This window comes from Natator depressus, chromosome 15, assembly GCF_965152275.1.
Source record: "Natator depressus isolate rNatDep1 chromosome 15, rNatDep2.hap1, whole genome shotgun sequence".
Taxonomy (NCBI): domain Eukaryota; kingdom Metazoa; phylum Chordata; order Testudines; family Cheloniidae; genus Natator; species Natator depressus.
Genome location: NC_134248.1, coordinates 13,625,793 through 13,643,949, shown reverse-complemented (window position 1 = coordinate 13,643,949; position 18,157 = coordinate 13,625,793). Strand labels below are relative to the sequence as shown.

The following is an 18,157-nucleotide window of genomic DNA, read 5'->3' as shown; positions in this document are numbered from 1 at the left end:
TCCCGTTTCCCGGGAGCTGGCAACATGTCCAGAAATATGTCTTCCCTCTGCTCCCATCCAGTTCTCCCCTCACTACAAGAACCAGGGAACAGCTGATGAAACTGAAAGGTGACAAATTCAAAACTTGCAACCAGTGCACAATCAGACTCTGGAACTCATTGCCACATGATGTTGTTGAGGCCAAGAACTTTGCAGGATTTGGAGAAGGGTTAGATGTTTCTATGGGCAACAGGAGCAGGTAGAATTCTAATAGTACATATTAAAAAATAAAGCAAAGCTTTGGGGTGATCTTTAACTACTAGGGCTGAGGAGGACATTTTCCCTGCGGGGCAGGTTATCCCATAACTGCCTCCTGTGGGGTTTTTCTTGCACTTTCCTCTGACACATCAGGTGCTGGTTATTGTTGGAGCCAGTACGCTGGGCTGGGTGGACATTGGTCTGGATCCGATATGGCAATTCTTTTGTTCCCCCTTTCATAGCTGAGCACATCTGGATGTGGGCTTGATTCACCCCAGGCAGTACATGGAGGTGTAAGCTGTAGCTCCCTGTGCCAGCAGGGCCTACTGCCATTTAGAAGGGATCTGTGGGAGAACTGGCAGGGAGGGGGGCGTTTGGCATAAATGAGGGGTGCCTTAGCCGGGAAAGGAGAAGCAGAATGTCCTTAACAGAAAAGCTACCCACCTCAGACCCATAGCTACTGTCCTGCAGGTTCTCTTCCATACAGGGGCAGTTTGTTCTGTCTCTCACGCCGTTACGCTGGTTTTAGGTGGAGGACGTCTCATTCGCCGATTGTTCTCGGCCAGACGTGACTCCGACACGGAGCAGGTTTAAATCCAACATGGAGGCCAGGGTAACCTCTCCGGTGGGAGTGGTGGTGCTGCATGACTTGTAGCCATTCTAACCGCAGTGTCATCGCGCTACGGTCAGGAGCGGGGAGTGCAAGTTAATGGGGAGTCCGGGGATTTCCAGGTGATTAGGGGACAGTCCCGCTTGCAGGGGCAGTTCCCGCAGGGCTGTAGCGATTGATGATGCTGGCAGTGATTATGCCAATGCAAGCGATGGTCAGGGTAGGGGACCAGTGGCGTTAATGCCGACGGTGCTGCTGGTGACTTTATCGGTGATTATTGTGGTGATGAGTATGTTGTAACATTGATGGCAGTGGTTGTGCTGATGGCCAGACTGAATGTTGGTAGGATGGGTTGGCTGGGACCCCTTCCTAGGCTTTGAGGAGTCAAAGGTCATTGGCAAATGTTCCCTGACTTGTACCCAAGCCTTCGAGGCACACATGACCTGGCTGGAGGGAGTCGTAATTTAGAAATGTTTAGTGTACTACCTCCTCCCTGAACTGTGCTCTCCACTAGAATGACAATCCTGTCACTGTTTACAGCAGGGATGCTGAGTTAGCGTCTGATTCCGGGAGCCTTACTTATACCGCAGAGCAGTGACTCATGAGCAACCCTCCCCCCATTGGCGTTAATAGGGCTGCTCGTGAATGTGCTGTTCACTGGGATAACGAAAGGGTCGCAGGTTCAATCCCTTAGGGATCAGGATGGTCGCTTCGGTGGGGAGTGGAGGGGACCAGCTGACATCAACAAGCACCAACCTCATGGGAATAAAATGCCTTTGCAGCAGAGATTAGAGAGAATCAAATCACACCATCCAAACAGAGTTATGGGTGGGGGTAGACTGGAGGGGTTATACCCCCTCCTAGGTACTGTTGCGGCATTTCACTCCAGCACATGCACCAAACAGCTTCCCTCTCCTCCTCCAAAGCCCTCCTAAAAAATACATGTCTACAAAGCTGTTCCAAAACCACCTCTGCAGGATTCCTTGCACCACCTTGGCCTCAGCCTGGTATCTTGTATGCTAGGACCTGAGCTATACAGACTGTCTGATCTAGAGTGTCCTCTTCTTGTGGCAAAGCCCAGGCCTGTTACTGTGCTTACATGGCCCCAGGCGAACCAATGTTGCGTGGCAGGTTGTTAGTAATAATGGAAAGCTGATGGTGGGATTTGTGGTGAGGACATTCCCTGTTGTCTCATGAAATTGTGATTTGCAGCCAGTGTAATGATGACAGAAATTCAATGACTCATTAGTGCGGATTGTAATGATGATGGACATGGTGGCATTTACATTAATGGCCATTCTAATGCTGGTTGTGGTGACAACTAATGCATTGCGGTTCACACTGACACTGATTTGCCGGTGAGATCCGGACTCATTACACTGGTGTGGGGCTTGCTCCGATAGTGATTATGTTGGCTGAGGTGTTCTGATGTTCACAGAAGACGGTAGCATCCCTTTTTACGATAGATGGCACTCCCTGCTGCTGCTAATGCCCGTGATGACACCGCTCATACCAGTGCCAATCTGACGCTGACCATTGTGTGATGTTGGGATGATAGTTCTCGGAAAACATCCGGTCAGTGTGCAGCGGCAGTCAGAAAAGCGAACAGAATGCTAGGAACCATTAGGAAAGGAACCGATAATAAAATGGAAAATATAATGCCACTGTCTAAATCCATGGTACGCCCGCACCTTGAATACTGCGTGCAGTTCTGGATGCCCCATCTCTAGAAAGATATATTAGAATTGGAAAAGGTACAGAGAAGGGAAAGAAAAATTATTAGGGGTATGGAACGGCTTCCGTATGAGGAGAGATTAAGCACACTGGAACTGTTCAGCTTGGAAAAGAGACGACTAAGGGGGGATATGATAGAGGTTTATAAAATCATGACTGGTGTGGAGAAAGTGAATGAGGAAGTGCTATTGACCCCTTCACATAACAGACGAATCAGGGGTCATGCAATGAAATTAGTAGGCAGCAGGTTTAAAACAAATATAAAGAAGTACTTCTTCACACAACACAGAGACAACCTCTGGAACTCGTTGCCAGGGGATGTTGTGAAGGCCAAAAGGATAACTGGGTTCAAAAAAGAATTAGATAAGTTCATGGAGGTTGGGTCCATCAATAGCTATTAGCCAAGATGGTCAGGGATGCAACCCCATGCTCTGGGTGTCCCTAAACCTCTGACTGCTAGAAGCTGGGATTGGACAACAGGGGATGGATCACTTGATAAATTGCCCTGTTCTGTTCACTCCCTCTGAAGCATCTGGCCGAACCGGCTACTGTTGGAAGACAGACTACTGGGCTAGGGGGACCATTGGTCTGACCCAATATGGCTGTTATGTTCTTATGATGGGCAGTGATCTCTACCTCTAAATACTGCTTTTCTACTGCTTTTTAGAATTATAAGATTCCCATGGCAACTTGTGAACACGAAAGTGAGACGGACCATTGCGGAAGCGTTGAAAGTCTGGAGTGACGTGACACCACTAACCTTCACCGAAGTGCACGAGGGCCGAGCTGACATCGTTATTGATTTCACAAGGTAAGCCTGGAAGGGGAAGCCGTTCTAATCCAAAAGCAAACGCCCCTCTTCCCACTCTGGGCTTGGTGTGAAAAGGACAGATCCCACCGCCCCCACTGGAGCTGGTCCAACTGTTGGCAGCAGATTGTTTATTCGCTGAAGTTAGTCCCATGTTCTGTTTCCAAACTTAGGTTTTCTTATTTAGTAGAAATAAATAGTCATAGGAGGCTGCCTAGGCAAGGGCTATTGTTTTGTTATGTGCATTACAGAACCTAGCGCACTGGGGCCCTGATCGGGTGCCACCATACAACAAAGAATCATTTATTTTACTAATTGGTTTATTATTGAAAATTGTTCGCCGATTAATTTATGTTACCACTTGTCAGCCAGGGATCTTTGACCAAGTGTTTGTTTTGGCTGCTTCCAGCTCTTCAGTCTCTCCCCGGATTGAATGACCTGACCTTTTGCCCCAAAATAAATTTAGCTTCTTGGTTAAATGAATCTTGACTCCAGGCCTGCACTTCACTTTCTGCAAAATATTTGCAGGAGCAAAACTTCACTCCAGTGAATGTTTGCTCAAAGCTAATAAAAGGGATTGTGGATCCCATCCAAGGGAGGAGGATGTGGGCTGTATTCCGTGTGTTTGTCTCCACTTCTCTGCACTGTTCACCTCTCTCCAGGGCTTCCTCAGTTCACAGGAGTTTGGCTTGAGTGAGGACTTGAGGATTTGGCCCAGGAAGTGTCCATGTGTTCCTCACAATTCAGTTGTGCTGCCTTAATGATAGTAGCTTGATCAGCCTTCGCCTGAATTTTACAGGCTTGATGAAAGCTGAACAGGGGAAGGAACAAACACCGATAAGAAGCTAATAGCGTCTGTGGCCTGGTGTGAAGGCACTGGGCTTGTGTGAAGGTTCGGCCTCCCTACTTAGAACGAGGTTTGCAGGGACACGAGGGACGGCTCGAAGTTGAATGATACAAATAGGCTTGTGGTGCTGTTCTCAAGGCTTACCCTGGCTGCCAAGTGCGGTTTCACTGAACTGCCATGTGCTTGCCCTCCAGGTACTGGCATGGCGATAACCTGCCCTTTGACGGGCCTGGAGGCATCCTGGCGCATGCATTCTTCCCCAAGACCCACCGCGAGGGAGATGTCCATTTTGACTACGACGAGACCTGGACCATTGGGAACAACTTAGGTGTGTTGTGGATTCAGATGGAGGCCTGGGTGTGTTTGGGGAGCGGGAGGCCACTGATAAATGTAAAAAGCGTTTAATTCAGAGAGAAGAGGCCTGAACAGGCTTGTCCGCACACCAGGGCAGGGCACTTCACATGGTCTGTGTCCTTGTCTCTTTCCAATCACAGTTAAGTGGGGTTCTAAGACCAGGTCACTCAAAGAGCCACCGCTAGAAAATAAAACAGGGGAGAGATGAAGGGAAACTAAGCCCCAGACACTAGGGTGGAGTGTTTTTCTGCCAAAGTCCTGTATAATTGGCAGGTCTCAGTCCCAGTCCCCATTGTCCACCATCTGTTTCCAAAACTTTTCTTCTTGAAAGTCTCTAAAGGGAAACAACACAGGCTCCCAATCTCTCACTTTGGCTTGGGAACACGCTGACCCCCCCCCCACAACATCTCATGGTCAATATAGGGGAGCAACTTGATTTCCAGATCAAGTAAAAACAATTTTCCTAATAATAGAGCCAGGCTGGTATCACTGTGGTGTTCAGGAATTAATGCCATTACATCTCACAAGATACATATGGTATCTTGAGATCTAATAGGATCACTGCCTAAGGCCTCAGTTCTTCTGCAAGATGCACAGATAACAACTCCCATCTATCCCCTTCCTCCACCCCAACATGATCTACAGGGAGAAGAGAGGGGGAAAAAACCAACTAAGCTAACACCTTCCCTTCAGGGTCTCTCTGTACAGCTTGTCTTGTGTGGGTCAGTGTTTAGGGCCCAGTCCTGCACCCACTGAAGTCCATGGCAGTTTCCCCATTGACTTTTACTGACAGTTTATAAACTCCTTGGGGCCAGGGACTGTCTTTTTGTCTGTAGAGCATCAAGCACACTCCAACACTGGATAATAAATAAACACCAGTAACTTTTCAAATATCTGAGGTACTTCCCACCAGTCTTGCAATGGGAGACTCTGGGAACATCTGCAATCAATTTTCACCACTCTCTCAGAAGTTAGATAAGCCATTTGAAATATTTCTTAATATATTCCTCTTCATTAATCCTGTATTGGAGGAGAGCTTGAAAACCTGCTGAAACTGACCAGGCCAAGTTCCATCATCGTTCACTCTCTCTTTTTCATATGTGGCTTCAGTAATAACTGGGGATAATCACACTTAGCATGTTCTTCCAATTTAATATCCTCTAGAGCTTTGCAAACATTAATTAACTCTTGCAAGCCTTCTCTCAAGCAGGGAAATATCCTTATCCCCATTTTACAGGCAAAGAAACCAAAGTTCCTGGAGGCATAAGTGACTTGCCCAAGGGTCACACAGCATATCATTGTCAGAACCAGGATTAGCCCTCTGGAGTTCCTGGCTCCATGCTCTTTTATGGCTCTTCCCATGCAAAGATTTTTGTCGGATGCGCTGTTGTTCAGCTCCCCATAAAGTTGGAGCACAGCACTGTGGATCTGCCAATACTGGAAAGCAGAGAGTGAGGAGCCTGCCAATCTAAACAGGATTTTTCGACAGTGTTTAATAAATCACTGAGGTAGAAATCCCGGATGCTCAACTGACCTAGATGTGATCACTTCAATTGTGTCAGTGCTGAGCAAACTTGACACATTTCAGGGGGCTGCTCATTTACAGAAAAGCCAAGTTCACTTCTCCTCTCTATCAAACTTTCCCAGGTGTTCGTACCACATCCCACTGGAATATTCTGCAGCATGCCCGTGCACTAAACACACCAGCTCAGTTAACTACAGGGTGGATTTGAGTTAAATCACTAGTCAGGAAGACTCAATTTAATCATGATTTTCTACATAAAAGTGCATTCTTGTTGGTTGTTATAATCTTAAAACATATTCTTCACAACTCAGAGATAGACGTAGGCTTCATTTTTAGAAGGTACACACTATACATTTTTAAACAGTGATTTATTCTGAAAACGTTTCAGATTAGTTTTACAGCTACATCAGAAAATGAATGAGTGTTTGGTTATTTCATTTACCAAAGGTAATTGAAGTAGATATTTAAGAAGTCACTGGGAGGTGAACTATGTCCAATTCAACAGGCTAATCCTTAATATTTGGAGGATTTTCTTGCCATGCTGTGTTAGGAGGAGAACATCACCAGACAGACATTAAAATTGTTTTATTTAACTAAAACAACAACGTTAAGTATTCTGGATTGTTTTCTTCAACAGCGAACATACAATATTTTAACAAAAAAGGATATGTCCCTCACTTCTCACATTTATCTCCAGACTTCTTCTCCTTGTCCACATTTATTCCACCCCCAACAATCTTCTATTCATTGAACTTTTTGAAACTTTGCACTTTTAGAGAGAGGTAAAGGATTGACTCTGTGTACACAGATTTGCAGAGGGACAATAGAGTTGAGGTCTGTTGTTTCTCACCTCTATATAGTTTATTTATTTTATTTAAAAACATTTTTGCTGTTAACAAGCATGTTACCTCTGGAGACACAAATCCACAGTTTGAGAACTGCAAAACTAAGCATCTCTAATGGTATCTTCTAGACTGAGCACTGAGTCCCATTGGGTAAATGAAAAGATTTACCTAAATAATCTTAACAGAAGCCAGTGGAACCCCAGAAGATTGGGTACCTAATCCATAAACTGTTAGAACTCATTTACAAAACTTTTCTTAAACATTACATTAATATATTGTCTCATACTATAGAATTAGAATTTACAATCCCTATTCCATGATGAGATCTTTGACCTATAATGTATCTTAATTAAAATTATCTTTAGATAGCATTTTTCCGCAAAAAGCATTTTATAAAAAAAATCCGATTTAAATAAAAAAATCCAATTTTTAAATTTTTTTTTTAAATCATTGATTTTTATCCACCCTGGTTAGCTGACTCTCTTCTTTCCAATGGGGCTACACCTTGGAGATTTCTGACTGAAACCAGGGAAGAATTAATTGCATTTGGGCTCATTAGGAAACAACATTAGGACTCTTCCTCACAGTCTTTGTTGCTTAATTTGTTCTTTTAAGCTCTTTTTCTCCTACAATTTTAGAACCTGAAAGCAATCAGCAGGGAGCTAAAGGAGATCTCCCAAGTGTAGTCTGTGTTTCTACATACCTGAATCCCTTTATGTTCCCTTTAAAGATGCTTTCAAATAGTTTATGCCTAAGCATGTCCTCCCTTAAATCTATTAGAGTCTGGGTGGGAAGGGCTGGATAAAACATCAGAAGTGGTTTATTTATTTTGCCTTTCATGTTCTCACGACAAACCAAAAAGCAATATGTGATCGCCCCCTGCTGTCTGTGTGGCACCATTTGTTTACCATTGCTGTTCTCAGAGTGGTCCTGGTGGCATGGTTCTGCATCACACCAGATGTTCCACTGGATGGTGTCTTGCTGTGAACCCCACTATGTTAGCTGCCAATCAAGGAACGATGCTCCCCCTTTGCAAAGCTGATCTAACTGGATACCACCTTAGTGTCGGCTTCCTGTGAGCCAGATTCCCACAGATGTGCCAAAGGCAGAACCTTCCCCCCAAAAGTAGGGGGAAGATTCGATTGGGAGCTGGGGCCTATGCTGGTGACATATGCAGAACCCACTGGAGGCAGAATTGTAACTTGTTGATATGCGCAGGCTAGCACATGGGAAAAGGTGAAGACACTCAGTGACCCAACTCATGCCGTTCCAAAGCCCTGGCTGGAAAACCAGCCCACCCCCACCACTTTGCACGGCTGCTGGGATTGCCTCCTTTAAAGAGGCCACAGCATCTAGCACTACAGCAAAGAGCTGGGAATCAGGAGGGTCCTGAATTCAACCCGCTGAGATGCTCGCTCACTCTAGGACATGAGGCAAATCGACAGACCCCTTTGGACTGTGGTCAACTCAACTGGACCTCCCTGAAAAGCAGATTCCCTCTTGCACTGAACTTTTTGTGGTCCCACCATATGAACAGTGAGGGCCCTGCCCATTCTGGGTGTCTTTCAGCACACTGAAAAATACCTGCACCCTCTTCCCTTTGCAGGGACTGACCTACTGCAAGTGGCTGCTCATGAATTTGGTCACGTCCTGGGCCTACAGCACACTGCTGTCTCCAAGTCACTGATGTCTCCCTTCTACATCTTCCGCTACCCGCTGAGCCTGAGTGAGGATGACAAACAAGGCATCCAGTACCTTTATGGGAAACCAAAGACCGATCCGGTGCCAGCCCCGACACAGAAGGCAGAGCCAAACCCGCCAGACATGGAAACAAATGAGATCACCAATGTGGGGGTGAGTGACCAGCAACGCTTGCGTCAAAGCCACTATTACCAAGTGCCCCCATTAGTACTAAGGCAACCCCAACTTTGTTCTCCTAGAATCACCCCCTGGTGAGGCTCTGGGGAAACCACAGCAAAGAAAAGAAGGAGAATAGGGGATTCCTTGGGAATCCCACTGCCCTGGGAGCTGGCTACACCAGGCCTGGGTTAGATGACAAGTGAAAGGGGTTTGATTGCAGTTGAACCCCTTTCCACCTCCCAGCTTGGCACACGTTAGCATGATTGGCAGTTCCTGGTGAAGAGGAGTCAAAGATTTTCCTTGCAGGGGCAATGAAGGTCAAGGCAGGAGTGTGTTGGCAGAGCTGTGCAGGGGCCCCGAGGACTGCAATAGTAACAATATCTAGCTCTTCTACAGCACTTTTCACTGGTAGATCTCAAAGCACTGTGCAAAGATGATCAATGTCAGCAGAGGTGGGTAGCACCAAGCAGAACTGGGACGCACTGGCAGAGCTGCGTGGGGATGCTTGCCCAGCACCTGTGCGTGCAACCCCTGACTGTAGCCAAGACAGGTTACCTGTCACGTTAATAAACAAGTCAGTGTGTATATAGGCACAGAGCCCAGTTCACCCCGGGGCAAACCGATAGGCAATGCAGTAAGTCAAATTGCCTCCGACAAGCAATGCAGTAAGTCAAGTTCCTCCTCACTCCCAGGCTTCTTGATTCAAGCACTTGTCTTGATCCGTGAAGCATGGGCAGGATTTAAATTTTAGTTGGGAAAGACCCTATTATCTGCAGTGACTATCTACAGCCTCCTCGGGCGAGGCACCGGGCCAGGGCAGGGTGACCCCCTGAGTTAGACATGGGGGCAGGGTGCCCCTCGGAGCTCAGCACCTGACTGGCACACGGTATTCTCAGTCTGTGCAGCCTGACGCCTGTGACACGGATTTTGACGCCGTTTCCACCATCCGGGGGGAGCTGTTCTTTTTCAAGTCACACTACGTGTGGCGGCTCAGGAATGGGAAGCTGCAGGCTGGCTACCCGGCCCTGGCCTCTCGCCACTGGCAGGGAATTCCAAGCTCCGTCGACGCGGCCTTTGAGGACTCCCTAGGAAATATCTGGTTTTTCCAAGGTAAGCTAGAACAGAGACGGGATTGGAGGGCTAGAAAGGACAAACTCCTGCAGTGGGCTGGGGGACACAAAACCCAGTAGGTTCCAGGGCATGAAAATGTTCTTGGCAGCATCAAAAACCCACCCCCCTAATATAAGGATCCCTTTTGTTTGTTTTCCTCTCTCCTTAGTTTTAATATTTTAACAGATGTCGGGGTGGGAGGGGGGGGTTCACTTTCATTTTAGACAAAGCCAAATATCAAACTTTCCTCCTTTGGAACATGAGCACTTTGCTTCCAAGTCTCTGCCTGGAAATGTGCCTCACTCGCAGATGAGGAGTGAAGGTAACGCTTACCGCCTATCCTTTTGGGATGAAAATTGGTGAAGAGGAACAGGCCAGCTCTTCTTAAAGTGGCATTGTCCAGCTGGTAAATATTCCCACCTTGGTTACTTAGAGGCAAAAGAGTTTCCCGAATCTAGTGTATTGAACAGAAAGAGTTCCAATTGATTTTTGCACTATTTATGGGTATTTGTTTATTTCTGCATCTCATTCAGCTTGGACATTGAAATCAGAGGCCGGATTGACTGGTTTTACACTGGTGTAACTCCACTGACTTCCATGGAGCTATTCCTGATTTGCACCTGCCTAAGTGAGATCGTATAAAAACCTTAGCTTGGTCAGGATTACTTTTTATAGCCAGTGGCCCCAATTCTCTGGTCTGGCCAAGGAGTGCTTTAATGTAAGTTCTGAGCAGGGGCAAAGATGGCTCACACCTGCAGAGACTTCCATCATTGTCCCAGCAGTCTGGAGTTCAGTCAGGTGCAGTGACGCCCTGGCATCCATCTGGGCACAATGGGACAATACTTACTTCAGTGCAAGGACTCAAAATTGTGCAGTGCAATCTGTCAAACAAGCACAAACTTGTTTCAGGAATCTAGTCCTAGGTGTGTTTCAGGAATCTACACACCTAGGACTAGATTGCAGCAAGCCTGTGTGTGTGGCTGTGTGGGAAAGGAGAGGAGCATTTCCCCCCTCTCCCTCCCAACCGTGTAAGGGGCAAGCCACAGGTATGGTCATTGTGCTTCCAGCACACAAGCATCTGACAAACACTAAAGGTAGTAAGGCCATGGCCCTACCACCCACCTTCTGCACCAGCCATCAGAGGAAAGATGGCGCAAGAAGGGAGTGCATGGTGCACTTTCAAAGTTCTCACTCTAGCTGGAATCCCTGGAGTCCCTGCAGCCATGGCAGAACATCTGCACACCTTATTCCCTCTTACAATGGGGACTGTGGTTGCAAGAGCTGGCCCAGAGATTAAACAAAGCCCTGGCATTCCTAGTGCCGCTGCCTGGAGCCAGATATGCATTCTCTGGTAAATGCGGTGACTTTAAAAAACAGTGTAGACACCAAATTTGTTCCTAAGGATCTCTGGAACCCAAGAATAATAGTTTACCCTGTTTCACCCAGATAAGCACTCACCGTTTTCTTTAACTCTCTTTCCAAGTCTAAATTACGTAGAGAAAATCCAGAAGCTGGTAGGATACTGTTGCCCAGTTTTGTGTGTGTGTGTGGTCTCTGCATCATTACTCAGTATATCACACAGACCATATCAAATGGCTCAGCATCCAGAATTATCCTACATCCTGCTAAAACTGGCAGGATTTTAACTAGAGCAGTGCTATGGAGTGTTGCATAAAGAAACCATTAAATGTCTAGGAGTAATCATGAAGATTGCAATTTTAATCTAAACTCAAAACATTATTTTGGTCTTTATTTTATTTTGACCATTTCTTGCTCGTTTATGCAGATCCCCCATTTAAACACACAGGCACACTTACGGATGTCAAGTACCAGAGGGGTAGCCATGTTAGTTACATACGTACGGATGTATTATTAATCATGTTTATTACCATAGTGCCTAAGGGCCAGCCAAGAACAGGGCCCAGTTGTGCGAGGCACTGAACACACACAGCGTAGAAGGTGGTTCTTGCACTGAACAGCTTGCAGTTGGTCCTCCTTTCCTCCACCACAGCCTGAACACCATCACCTAGACAATCTCTCTTAGCAGTAGTTACAGCCAGAACGGGGTACGTTGTTTTGTGTTTCCACAACGCAGGCAGTGCCAGGGAGCTAGAGTTTTTCAGTGAGTGACATGGGAATAGAGTGAGGCTTTTAAAAGAAAGCAGTACTTTCTGCTGAAGGATTCCCAGCTACATCCAGCAGTTAAATAAACAAATTAAAAGAATCCTCTCAAGGACTCGTCATAATTTTAAATGTCATTTCCATTTTCCACACTTTACAATACTGCAATAAGTATAAACATAAAATGGTTTTTCCCCACTGATTTGGTCTTTTTCCAATTAGCAAAAATAAAATTTTTTTTGGCCTTCCTGTGTTTCTCTTTCTAGCGAAGTTTGACATTAACAGGGCTCCTTTGTTTGCTTGTTTAGGCACCAACATCACTGATGCCCCCACGTGGACAGCTCACTGCGGCGGGAGCGTGAAGCACCCGTTCGTTATATGTGGTCCCACAGAAATGGATGTTTAATTTCAGTCATTACAATACTGTTTGGTTTAGAGCTACATTTTCAAATAATGTGCATGCAGCTGCAACTTAGTTTGTGCAATTACAGCAGTTGCATATTCAGTTATCATAATGGATTGTGCAAATGACCAGTTACATGTCTGTCATTTGTATGTGCCAAAACAGTAGCTGGTGTGCACAATTGTAGGTGCATAATTGCACAGACATTTTTGCACATGCAGTTGCATATCTAGTTTTCTCTCTATTTAAGGCTTAGACTTCAAGAGCATGTCACTCACACCTCAGTATGCACAGACTCTCCATGCACAAAGACCTTACCCCTCACTTAATTCTCTCCCCCACATCAAAGGTGGCCCATTTTTCTTCTTCCCTCTCCCCACATGGTAGCCTCAGGCTCTTGGGCAGGGAGAATAAAAGAGACGCAAGGTGTGGATGAGATGGGGATTATGCTTGCCAATGTTGCTTCACGGATTTCCACACACCCCCTCCCCGCATGTTGTCTTCCTTTAGATTAAAAATGAAACAGACTCATAGATGTCATGGTGGTAAAAGGGTTCGAACCTCCCTCAGCGCATTCAGAGCAAAATTCAAACCCCATTCTTTTGTATCAGCCTACCCACAATAACTACTTTAAAAAACTAACCCGCTCTCGGCTGTATATGTACACGTCCCCATTATTGGAGGCACTCCCACACTAGTGATGGGCACCATGTAACAAGCTAGACAGACTGCCTGACTGCCCTAGAAGATGAAGCCATCTATTCATTCAAGGAACAGATACAGCAAAGGCAGACTTTCTCCCTGGCGTCAGCCTTGCTTAGAGGTGAGATGAGAGTTTGTTCTCCCCTGTCCATTTGATGCATGGCGTCTCAATGGTCATCAGCAAGGGTGCCAGGTGTGCTAGTGGTTTTTTTGTCATGGACACCTGTCCATTGGGACTGGGCTGAGATTTCAGGTCACTTCACACAGGTCGCCATACGGTCATTAGACAGTAAACAGCTTGTGGTCACTCCTGTCATTCTATATTCTTTTGCCCCATCATCAGGTTCTCAGTACTGGATTTATGATGGCGAGAGACGTGTGACTGGCCCTGCTTCTATCTCGGAGCTGGGCCTATCTGCTTCTCCTGTCCAGGCAGCTTTGATGTGGGGGACAGAGACGAACAAGATTTACTTCTTCAAGGGAGGCAGTTACTGGCGCTTCAACCCTAGCACCCGCCAGGTGGAGACCATCTACCCCCGCAGGATGGCCGACTGGCGTGGCATCCCCCAGGAGATTGATGCTGCTTTCCAGGATGAGTTTGGTGAGTGCAGATCGGAATAGAGGCCTGTTCTTGTGTGGGCTTTCTTGATTATTCTCGCATCTCAGGTGCAAAGGGAATCAGCAGGATTTGGACATTTATTTTAGTCTGGACTATTAATAGTGAAGCACTTTTGCAAATTTTCATCCCTAAGAAAAATCGAATAATACATGTATATAACAATTTGTACAGAGATCATGCAGTTAAGCTTGCAATGGGTGTGTAACAGGTATTTATCATCCATTCTGTAGAAGATCATGTGATTAAACAACTAAAACCCCGATAGTACCATTCTCCCCTTAAAGGAAATACATGTAGGACATTACAGATGCTTTTTTTTTTTAAGGGGAGAAATGGAGAAACTCCCCAAACCTCTACTAATAGGAGAATGGCACAAGGAAACCTGCTCCTGTTACACCCTCAAGGAAGAAAACGAGGCACAGGTGACAGAACTACAGACAACATTTCACTGCTTATAATGGTGCTGGGAATATAGACGACATTCTACCATTCCCCCAGACAGGGCTCCTTGCTGAAAATGGCACAGTGACACCACACGGCCTCATCATCCAGTGATACATCGAGAACACTTGACAACAGATGTATCAACCCTAATGCCCTCCCCTTCCAAGGGATTCCTTTAGAAATGTTGTGCATTAATGTAGGCAATCCTTACAGGTTGGGGGACTCTATCCTGGGAAGCAGTGACTCTGAAAGTTTGAGGGGTCATGGTGAGTAATCAGCTGAACATGCGCTCCCAGTGTAATGCTGTGGCCAAAAGAGCTAATGCCATCCTGGGATGTATAAACAGGGGAATCTCGAGGAGTAGAGAGGTTATTTTACCTCTGTATTTGGCACCAATGCGACTGCTGCTGGAATACTGTGTCCAGTTCTGGTGCCCACAGAGCAAGAAGGGTGTTGATAAATTGGAGAGGGTTCAGAGAAGAGCCACGAGAATGATTAAAGGATTAGAAAATCTGCCTCATAGCGATAGACTCAAGCAGCTCAATCGATTTAGCTTAACAAAGAGAAGGTGAAGGCCGTGAGACTTGATTAGCCTACACAGGGAACAAATATTTAATGAGTTCTTCAGCCTAGCAGAGAAAGGTATAACACTAATCAGTGGCTGAAAGTGGAAGCTTGACAAATTTAGACTGGTAATAAGGCATTAATTTTTAATGGTGGGAAAAATTAACCATTAGAATAATTTACCAAGGTCTGTGATAGATTCTCCATCACTGACAATTTTTGTATCAAGATTGGATGTTTTTCTAAAAGATATCCTATAGGAATTTAGGGAAGTTCTATGGCCTGTGTTATACAGGAGGTCAGACTAGATGATCACAATGGTCCCTTCTGGCCTTGGAATCTATGAAAATCTATTACATAAATCCCAAAGAAATCTCTTGGCAGTAATAGACTCCTTTCAGCCATAGCCTACACCTATTCCATCCAGTCCTTGCTGTACTGATAAAGGGCCTCATTCTGACCCCTCTACTCTCACTGACCTTTCCACAACGAGGCCAATTGCTGAGTCACAGAGCTGGGTGGAGAGGACATGAACCTTGCAGCATCTCCAGCTTCCTCCTCATCCTTCTTTGCTAGTTAGTGAACCATCCTTCATCATGGGTCTTTGCCACCCCTTTGCCCACTGGCAAATTGAGCATGAAGTCCACTATGGGACATAAACACAAGGAGTAACAATGCTATAAAATGAAGAGTCCCATAAATCACATCTGCTCTGTCTCCTTTGACACTTGTCTCTGTCTCCTCCACAGGTTTTGCCTATTTCTTGAGAGGCCGGCTTTACTGGAAGTTCGACCCAGTGCAGGTGAAAGTGCTAGAGGGTTACCCACGCCAGATCAGCCATGACTTCTTCAGCTGTGCACCCTCCTCCAATTTCTTCAGATGAAGAGACGGGTGTTGGCGTCTTCCAGATTCCCCTCCCATCTCCCCATGTCTCCACCTGTCACTTTGAAAGATGTCATGCTCTGAGAGAGAGAAATCTCATATGCATTCCTGGCCTCTTGCTGTGCCCATCACCTGACACAATGGATTGTACAAATGGCTTGAGGAGACCTGTGGCTTGTGGCAGCCCATTTTCAGATTCCAGGGGCCCCCAATCACAGCTTGGTGTTGGAAATAAGGATGCAGCCTGATTGCTGTTGAGTGGCTACTTTAACGCTTCCAGCACTTAGATCCCAGCGGCCAGCCTGGAATGGGTCATGCTTCCAAAGTTATCTGAGCCCCATCCACTTAGAAAATGGATCCCACTGGTATTCCCTGTGTTAACATTGCCCACAGCACAGCCACTATTGTTGTTCCTGACATCAGCACTGTTGAGAATGGATTCCACTTAGGGCCACTTTCCTAGCATTGAAAGGGGAGTTTTAACTGTTCCCAAATTCAGATTCAAGACATGTGCCCAGGTTGCTGGGGCTGCTTCACAATGGTAATAAAGGTGAGTTTGGACCCCTGCCTTTCAGCATCTTGTCCCAGGTCTATTGATATTTCTATTTTTGTTTTGTATTGTCACTAATCATAATAATTTTGTATTGATTTGTAAAAATATTCTGTTTGGGTTTTTTAAAGGTGCTAGGTTTCAGTGCTGGACACTGCCCTATATCTCCATATATTGTTACTAACTCTGGGATCTCACAGGACACTAGCTCACCACAATACTGGCCAGGTGTCTACAACTTTACCAGAATTTTAGGTGAAGTATATCCAAACTCAAAACCAGTGTTTGTGCCTTGTTTCACTTCTTTATCCTCTACCTATTGCTGAAAATCAGTACACAAAAGAGGGTCATGCATTTTTTCTTATCTATTCCTCACGCATCTACCTTCCCATCTTTCACCTCCTTTCCCATATCTCCAATTGAGCAAAAATGTATCTGTTTCCAGATCTCATGGTTTTTGCTGCATAGCAAAACTTTATGTATTGTAACAATCCTGGTTAGCAAAATAAACCTAGGGTGGCCCTTTCTGATTGCCCAAGAAAGGGAGGTCAAGGGAGGGTAGCAACTTACTCAGTTATCCTTACTATTTATCAGCTTTCCTTCAGACCTAGTTAGCAGAGACAAAGTGGGATTTAAACCTACCCACAGCAAATAAAGAGAGATGGCTCAGTGGCCTTTATCATCCTTAGGCCTGCATGTTCTCTCTAAGCATTAAAGTTTTACCTCATTCAAATTTCAGGTCTAGGTTTTTTACTGCTTCTCAGTGTTTGTTTTTACAACCATTCTTCTTCAAAGCAAGTATGTAAATGTTTGTACAATATGTATAAAACCTTTTTATATATACTGTGTGTGTGTGTGTATATATATATATACTGTGCTCTATTAATAAATGTGATTTTTTTTCTATGCCCTGTTTAGTCTGAATTTCTTTTAACATAGTTTTCAACCACAACTTTAAAACCGATCCCACCTACAGACCCTTATCTTGAGCACTGTCTATGCTGTAAGTACAAGGGTGTTGTTTGTAATCCATTTGTGACCTGGTCACCAGACCCAGTTGCAACAAGTATAGATGAGTTTGGGTCATGCTATCATTATTGAACTTTTATATTACAGTGGTACTTAGAGGTCTAGATCAAAACTGGGGCTGTGAGAAACATTCCCTTCTCAAGAATAGGAAAAGGAAAACTATAGAAAGAGTAAAGATCATTTTCCCTCAGGAAGTATAGGAAGCACAGCAAGGAGTTACTAGTTACAAAATGGCTACTTTAGGGCTGCAGCTGCTTGACTCTGCAGTATTTAAAGGGACAGACACAGAAAGGCATGCTGGGGGGAAAAGTTCATATAAGAGGGCAGCATTGGATTTGGGAAAGTGGGTAAGGCTCAAATAGCTATAAAGGAAGGGCTGTGTGTTGCTAGTGGCTTGCAAGTGAGTTCTATACAAAGGCACAGCCTCTGCCTTGAAGAGGTTGCCATTTAAGAAGACAAGTATGTAAGAAAGGTGTGGGGAATGCATTGGAATACATACAATGTTCATATACAATGGTAATATAAATGTTTAAAAATATCAATAGTATAACTAGTTAACCTTATCTACCCTTCAGTCTACTGGTCACTGATTGCAAAAACAGGTCTTGAGAAGAGAGTCAGTAGCCTTACAGATTTAGTGCCTTGTGTGTAGCATAAAAGGAGGGGAGGTGTTTGAGAAGCTCATAAACTGGTGGTTAAAGTGGATATTATGACAGAGGAAGAGCTAGAGGCTGAGATTAAGGTGAGAGCAGAGTTGTGAAGGCTCTTGAAGATGAGAATAAGACTCTTGAACTTGGTGTGGTGATATAAAGGGAATTGGAATTCAAAGAGGGAGGTGATAGGGTCAGAGTGACAGGCAACAAAAATAATTGGGACAGCTGTGTTTTGAATGAACTATAGAAGATGATTATGT

The 18,157-nt window shown here is 45.2% G+C and overlaps 1 protein-coding gene across 1 annotated transcript in view; it reads left to right on the top strand.

The window, feature by feature from the left end:
- MMP11 (matrix metallopeptidase 11) overlaps nt 1–17,006 on the top strand; it is a 33,710-nt gene extending 16,704 nt beyond the window's left edge. Inside the window, exons 3-8 of the mRNA XM_074972377.1 lie at nt 3,249–3,392; nt 4,431–4,564; nt 8,567–8,814; nt 9,717–9,930; nt 13,500–13,757; nt 15,533–17,006. Of these exons, the coding sequence (XP_074828478.1) occupies nt 3,249–3,392; nt 4,431–4,564; nt 8,567–8,814; nt 9,717–9,930; nt 13,500–13,757; nt 15,533–15,666 (1,132 nt within the window). The 3' untranslated portion in view covers nt 15,667–17,006. The remainder of the gene's footprint in view (nt 1–3,248; nt 3,393–4,430; nt 4,565–8,566; nt 8,815–9,716; nt 9,931–13,499; nt 13,758–15,532) is intronic.
- Nucleotides 17,007–18,157: the final 1,151 nt, after the last annotated feature.